General features: G+C 47.0%; 1 protein-coding gene across 2 annotated transcripts in view; it reads right to left on the reverse strand.

The window, feature by feature from the left end:
* Positions 1–7,500, reverse strand: part of svopl (SVOP-like) — a 20,744-nt gene that overhangs the window by 9,089 nt on the left and 4,155 nt on the right. For both annotated transcript variants that reach the window (XM_028570910.1, XM_028570911.1), the window contains exons 3-6: positions 5,719–5,819; positions 5,413–5,511; positions 3,840–3,911; positions 3,185–3,309 (exon numbers count right to left, since the gene is read on the reverse strand). In XM_028570910.1, the coding sequence (XP_028426711.1) occupies positions 3,185–3,309; positions 3,840–3,911; positions 5,413–5,511; positions 5,719–5,819 (397 nt within the window). The remainder of the gene's footprint in view (positions 1–3,184; positions 3,310–3,839; positions 3,912–5,412; positions 5,512–5,718; positions 5,820–7,500) is intronic.

Raw genomic sequence — 7,500 nt, forward strand, 5'->3', positions numbered from 1 at the left:
GTGCTGGGACCTAAACACCTCCGAACCTCATTATCTAAAGACATAGCTACTCTGGATGGTATTGCCCTGGCCTCCAGCACTACTGTCAGAAATTTAGGAGTTATTTTTGATCAGGATATATCCTTTAATGCCAATCTAAAACAAACCTCAAGAACAGCCTTTTTCCATCTTCGTAACATTGCCAAAATTAGGAATATCCTGTCTCAAAACGACGCTGAAAAACTAGTCCATGCATTCGTTATTTCCAGGCTGGACTATTGTAATTCCCTACTGTCAGGTTGCTCAAATAAGTCCCTTAAGACTCTCCAGCTGATCCAGAATGCTGCAGCGCGTGTTCTCACAAGAACTAAGAAAAGAGATCATATTTCTCCTGTTTTAGCTTCTCTGCACTGGCTCCCTGTTGAATCCAGGATTGAGTTTAAAATCCTTCTATTGACCTACAAAGCTCTAAATGGTCTAGCACCATCATATCTAGAAGAGCTCCTAATACCCTATTGTCCCACTAGAGCACTGCGCTCCCAGAATGCAGAGTTACTGGTGGTACCTAGAGTCTCTAAAAGTAGAATGGGAGCCAGAACCTTCAGTTATCAGGCTCCTCTCCTGTGGAACCAGGTCCCAGTCTGGGTTCAGGGGGCAGACACCGTCACCACCTTTAAGAGTAAACTGAAATCTCTCCTCTTTGATAAAGCTTATAGTTAGGGAGTGAGGAGTTGCAGTGTTCACCTAGACCGACGGGGGAGGGTGTATAGCTCCAGACACGACAGTCCTTCTCTGCTTTTCTTCATAGTCATCGGATTCATCTACCATATAATCCGTCATATAATCAAAGTAGATTGATGCAGGCCAGTACAGCCCGATCTGGTTGGGAGAGTTCTGGCCCGACCAGGCTCCTCTCCTTAACCGGTCTCTCTTAGCTATGCTGTTATAGTTTTAGACTGCCGGGGGATTTCCTCTGACACACTGAGCTTCTCTCTCCTCTCTCTATCCATCTGTGTGTTTCCATGTTCCAGAAATGCTCGTTACTAACCTAGCTCTGGGGAGCTTATTCCCCGGAGTCCATATGTTTTCTTTTCGCCCAGCATGTTTCGTCGGATTAGGGTGCCACCAAAATTAATGTTGCAGCTGTCACCGTGGTCCTGCTGTGCGCCCTGCTATGCCCTGTTACACCTGCTACGCTCTGCAGTGTCCTGCTACGTCCTGTGACATGAAATTTGTTGTACCTGCCCAGGGACTACAGGTGGAAATTAGCAATTGTTGCTATAACCTGGCCCAAGACATATTGTCTTGTATAACAAGCTTAATAATTATTTGTGCATTGTCCCTGTTTCAAATAAATCAATTTCCATTTCAATTTCCACACCCTGCAGGGCCCTGCTATGCCATGAACTACAACTACTATTTCTAGTCACTGATCCATTATTTTTATTGTGACTGTTATTGCCACTGTTCATCACACCCCCATCCGGCACTGTCAGACACCTCCTACCAAGAGTCTGGGTCTGTCCCATTAGACACCTCCTACCAAGAGCCTGGGTCTGTCCCATCAGACACCACCTACCAAGAGTCTGGGTCTGTCCCATCAGACACCTCCTAGCAAGAGCCTGGGTCTGTCCCGTCAGACACCTCCTACCAAGAGCCTGGGTCTGTCCCGTCAGACACCTCCTACCAAGAGCCTGGGTCTGTCCCATCAGACACCGCCTACCAAGAGCCTGGGTCTGTCCCGTCAGACACCTCCTACCAAGAGCCTGGGTCTGTCCCATCAGACACCGCCTACCAAGAGCCTGGGTCTGTCCCACCTCCTACCAAGAGCCTGGGTCTGTCCCGTCAGACACCTCCTACCAAGAGCCTGGGTCTGTCCCGTCAGACACCTCCTACCAAGAGCCTGGGTCTGTCCTTGGGTCTGTCCTGTCAGACACCTCCTACCAAGAGCCTGGGTCTGTCCCGTCAGACACCTCCTACCAAGAGCCTGGGTCTGTCCCATCAGACACCTCCTACCAAGAGCCTGGGTCTGTCCCGCCAGACACCACCTACCAAGAGCCTGGGTCTGTCCCGTCAGACACCTCCTACCAAGAGCCTGGGTCTGTCCCATCAGACACCTCCTACCAAGAGCCTGGGTCTGTCCCATCAGACACCTCCTACCAAGAGCCTGGGTCTGTCCCGTCAGACACCTCCTACCAAGAGCCTGGGTCTGTCCCGTCAGACACCTCCTACCAAGAGCCTGGGTCTGTCCCATCAGACACCTCCTACCAAGAGCCTGGGTCTGTCCCATCAGACACCTCCTACCAAGAGCCTGGGTCTGTCCCATCAGACACCTCCTACCAAGAGCCTGGGTCTGTCCTGTTAGACACCTCCTACCAAGAGCCTGGGTCTGTCCCATCAGACACCTCCTACCAAGAGCCTGGGTCTGTCCCATCAGACACCTCCCACCAAGAGCCTGGGTCTGTCCCATCAGACACCTCCTACCAAGAGCCTGGGTCTGTCCCATTAGACACCTCCTACCAAGAGTCTGGGTCTGTCCCATCAGACACCTCCTACCAAGAGCCTGGGTCTGTCCCGTTAGACACCTCCTACCAAGAGCCTGGGTCTGTCCCATCAGACACCTCCCACCAAGAGCCTGGGTCTGTCCCATCAGACACCTCCTACCAAGAGCCTGGGTCTGTCCCATTAGACACCTCCTACCAAGAGTCTGGGTCTGTCCCATCAGACACCTCCTACCAAGAGCCTGGGTCTGTCCCGTTAGACACCTCCTACCAAGAGCCTGGGTCTGTCCCATCAGACACCTCCTACCAAGAGCCTGGGTCTGTCCCATTAGACACCTCCTACCAAGAGTCTGGGTCTGTCCCATCAGACACCTCCTACCAAGAGCCTGGGTCTGTCCCGTCAGACACCTCCTACCAAGAGCCTGGGTCTGTCCCAGGTTTATTCCTGAGAGGGAGGTTTTGTATGCTCCTGGGGGAATTACTGGAATTGTTGGGTCTTTGTAAATTATAGAGTGTGGTCTAGACCTACTCTATCTGTAAAGTGTCCTGAGATAACTCCTGTTATGAATTGATAATGTAAATAAAATTGAATTGAATTGTGTGTCTGTGTGTGTGTGCGTGTGTCTGTGTGCGTGTGTCTGTGTGTGTGTGTGTGTGTGTGTGTGTGTGTCTCTGTGTGTGTGTGTGTGTGTGTGTGCTCTGACCCCTGGGAGACTCCTGCGACTCCACAGCCCACCATGCTGCGTAGGAAGATGAACCAGCCGTACGAAGGAGCAAACGATGTGAGCAGAGAGAAGTAGGCGCTCCACACAAAGCCTCCAAACACCACCTGACAGCAGACACACACACACACACACACACACACACACACACACACACACACAGAGACACACACAGAGACACACACACAGAGAGACACACACACACACACACACACACACACACACACACACACACACACACACACACACACACACACACACACACACACACACACACACACACACACACACACACAAAGACAGAAACAAACACACACACAGACAGAGACACACACACACACACACACACACACACACACACACGGATTATATACACAACAATACACACAGGAATGTCAAGTATACACAGAAATATACACGTATATTGTTGTGTATAGTGTATTAGTATTGTGTGAAACCTGCAAAATAGTTTATTTCTGTTGTCATTTCTTTCAACATTTTTGTGTTTTTCCCCAAAAGGAGGCAGGAGGCGTCTGTGATTGGGTGTATACACACATACATACACACAGGCAGCCAATCAGAGGACAGTCTCAGTTTAAATATATTCATGATATAACATAGTAAAGATTATTCTCACCTTCCAGCGGCCGTATCTGTCAGCGATGTATCCAGACAGAACTCCACACAACATGAACCCTAAGAACACCATCTGGGACACAAACACTGAAGGTGAATCACAGGGCCAGGGCCAGGACCAGGACCACGGCCAGGACCAGGACAAGGGCCAGACGAAAAATTACAAATCCCACTATGGCCACGCCAAGACCCGCCCTACAAAGCAGCTCGATTGGTTGGGGTTAGGCATTTGACCTCAATTGGTTAAGGTCAGGATAGCTGATTGGTCAGGAGATAGGACCTGAACCAATGGGGTTACATTAACTTGCATAAGCATGGACACCTGGCCAATAAATGCTATTGAAGGGCGGGACTTGGCGTGGCCATAGTGGGATTTGTAATATCGCGCCTAGGCCAGGCCCAGACCCAGGCCCAGGCCCAGACCCAGGACCAGAACCAGGACCAGGCCCAGACCCAGGACCAGGCCCAGATGTTGGGAAACATCATGATGTAATGATGTGATGATGTAATGATGTGATGATGTGATGATGTGATGATGTGATGGTGTGATGGTGTGATGATGTAATGATGTGATGGTGTGATGGTGTAATGATGTAATGATGTGATGATTTGATGGTGTGATGATGTAATGATGTGATGGTGTAATGATGTAATGATGTGATGATTTGATGGTGTGATGATGTAATGATGTGATGGTGTGATGGTGTAATGATGTGATGATTTGATGGTGTGATGATGTAATGATGTGATGGTGTAATGATGTAATGATGTGATGATGTGATGGTGTGATGGTGTGATGATGTAATGATGTAATGGTGTGATGATGTGATGGTGTGATGGTGTGATGATGTAATGATGTAATGGTGTGATGGTGTGATGATGTAATGATGTGATGTGATGATGTAATGATGTGATGATGTAATGATGTGATGGTGTGATGGTGTGATGATGTAATGATGTGATGATGTAATGATGTAATGATGTAATGATGTGATGATGTGATGGTGTGATGGTGTGATGGTGTGATGATGTAATGATGTGATGGTGTGATGGTGTGATGGTGTAATGATGTGATGTGATGGTGTGATGGTGTGATGATGTGATGATGTAATGATGTAATGATGTGATGATGTGATGATGTGATGATCTAATGATGTGATGATGTAATGATGTAATGATGTGATGATGTAATGATGTAATGATGTGATGTGTGATGGTGTGATGATGTAATGATGTAATGATGTGATGATGTAATGATGTAATGATGTAATGATGTGATGGTGTGATGGTGTGATGATTTAATGATGTGATGATGTAATGATGTAATGATGTGATGATGTAATGATGTAATGATGTGATGGTGTGATGATGTGATGATGTAATGATGTGATGATGTAATGATGTAATGATGTGATGGTGTGATGATGTGATGATGTAATGATGTAATGATGTGATGGTGTGATGATGTGATGATGTAATGATGTAATGATGTGATGATGTGATGATGTGATGATGTAATGATGTAATGATGTAATGATGTGATGGTGTAATGATGGGATGATGAGGAGACTCACGGTGGAGACGAGGGCGACCTGCCAGTCGCTGAGACGCCACTCACACCTGATCTCTGGAGAGACGACAGCTAACAGCATGATCTCCATCGCCTCTAAGATCTACACACACACACACACAGACAATATAATATATATCTATAATAATTATATAGTAGTACTAGCCATATATGAATACCTGTGTGTAGATGAATACCTGTGTGTAGTACCTGTGTGTAGATTAATACCTGTGTGTAGATGAGTACCTGTGTGTAGTACCTGTGTGTAGATGAATACCTGTGTGTAGTACCTGTGTGTATAAGTACTCACGGTGGCGCTCCCCATGATGAAGAAGAGGAGGATGTGAAAACGACCGAAGCCGATTTTCTCCACAGCGTCTTCTACGGTAAACGTCTCGTCTGCTGGACACACTTCATATATGATTAGTATTATTAATTATATTATTATTATATACACATTCACACAGTCACACACTTTATATATTATTATTATTATATACACAGTCACACAGTTATTGTTACATGTAACATGATTCTTTTATTTATTAAAAATAAAGTGTTTCTTCTCGCCTGCAACACTTTATTTTAGGATATATATATATATATATATATATATATATATATATATATATATATATATATATATATATATATATATATGAGATAGATAAAAGTCCATTTAAAGAGGTGTTGAGCTTAAAGAGGCTCGGTGCTGCCCTCTGGAGGCTGTAGGAGGAACTACACCTGCTGACAGATCACATCACTACTCTACCCTCTCTGATTATAGATTATACATTATAGATGACAATATATTTTAAATTTAGCACAAAAAGTAAGGAATTGTGTGTTTGGTAGATTATTTCTCTGTGGTAACAATGCTTTTTGGCAATACATCTTCTACTGTTAAAGCCTGTTTAGTTCCCTTTCAAATGGAGCCCCACCTGTAAGGAACATGCATTAGTGGGATGAGCAGCAGAGCGTATGTGGGTTGCGCCCATGAAAAATTTGCCAAATCTTCTCTGCCAAACAGCTGATTCTACCGTTGGTGTTTGGTGTTTGGTGGATTGGATGATTGAAGATTGAAGATACAAGGCATATTGGCAATTTAACAATTATTAATTTCACAACCAGGAGCCTCAGTAGCGTGTGGAAGAACCATACACAGCCACAACAGCCTGGCACCTCCTCATCATGCTGGTCACCTCCTCCTCATGCTGGTCACCAGCCTGGCACCTCCTCCTCATGCTGGTCACCAGCCTGGCACCTCCTCCTCATGCTGGTCACCAGCCTGTCACCTCCTCCTCATGCTGGTCACCAGCCTGTCACCTCCTCCTCATGCTGGTCACCAGCCCGGCACCTCCTCCTCATGCTGGTCACCAGCCTGTCACCTCCTCCTCATGCTGGTCACCAGCCTGTCACCTCCTCCTCATGCTGGTCACCAGCCCGGCACCTCCTCCTCATGCTGGTCACCAGCCTGGCACCTCCTCCTCATGCTGGTCACCAGCCTGGCACCTCCTCCTCATGCTGGTCACCAGCCTGGCACCTCCTCCTCATGCTGGTCACCAGCCTGGCACCTCCTCCTCATGCTGGTCACCAGCCTGGTCATACAGTGCTGTGGGATGGCATCCCATTCTTCAACCAGCAGTTGTGTTGGTCACTCTGGCACCAACAGCCCAGCTGAGCCCACAAGTGTTGAATGGGGTTGAGGTCATGACTGCTGGCAGGCCATCCATCCTCTCCACTCCCACATCCTGGAGGTAGTCTCTGATAACCCCCGCCTGTGGGGGGGCCAGTGTGGTCATCTTGGAGGATAGAGTTCGATCCCAGACTGTGGAGATATGAGATGGCCACTGGTTGCAGAATCTCATCTCTAAAGTGTCAATAGCAACAGCAGAATAAGCTGTTTGGCATTGGCAGAGAAGATTTGGCAAATTTTTCATGGGCGCAACCCACATCTCAGCACTGCTGCTCATCCCACTAATGCATGTTCCTTACAGACGGGGCTCCATTTGAAAGGGAACTAAACAGGCTTTCCAACGACATAAGATTTATTGCCAAAAAGCATCGTTACCACAGAGAAATTATCTACCAA

Source organism: Perca flavescens, chromosome 23, assembly GCF_004354835.1.
Source record: "Perca flavescens isolate YP-PL-M2 chromosome 23, PFLA_1.0, whole genome shotgun sequence".
Lineage (NCBI taxonomy): Eukaryota > Metazoa > Chordata > Actinopteri > Perciformes > Percidae > Perca > Perca flavescens.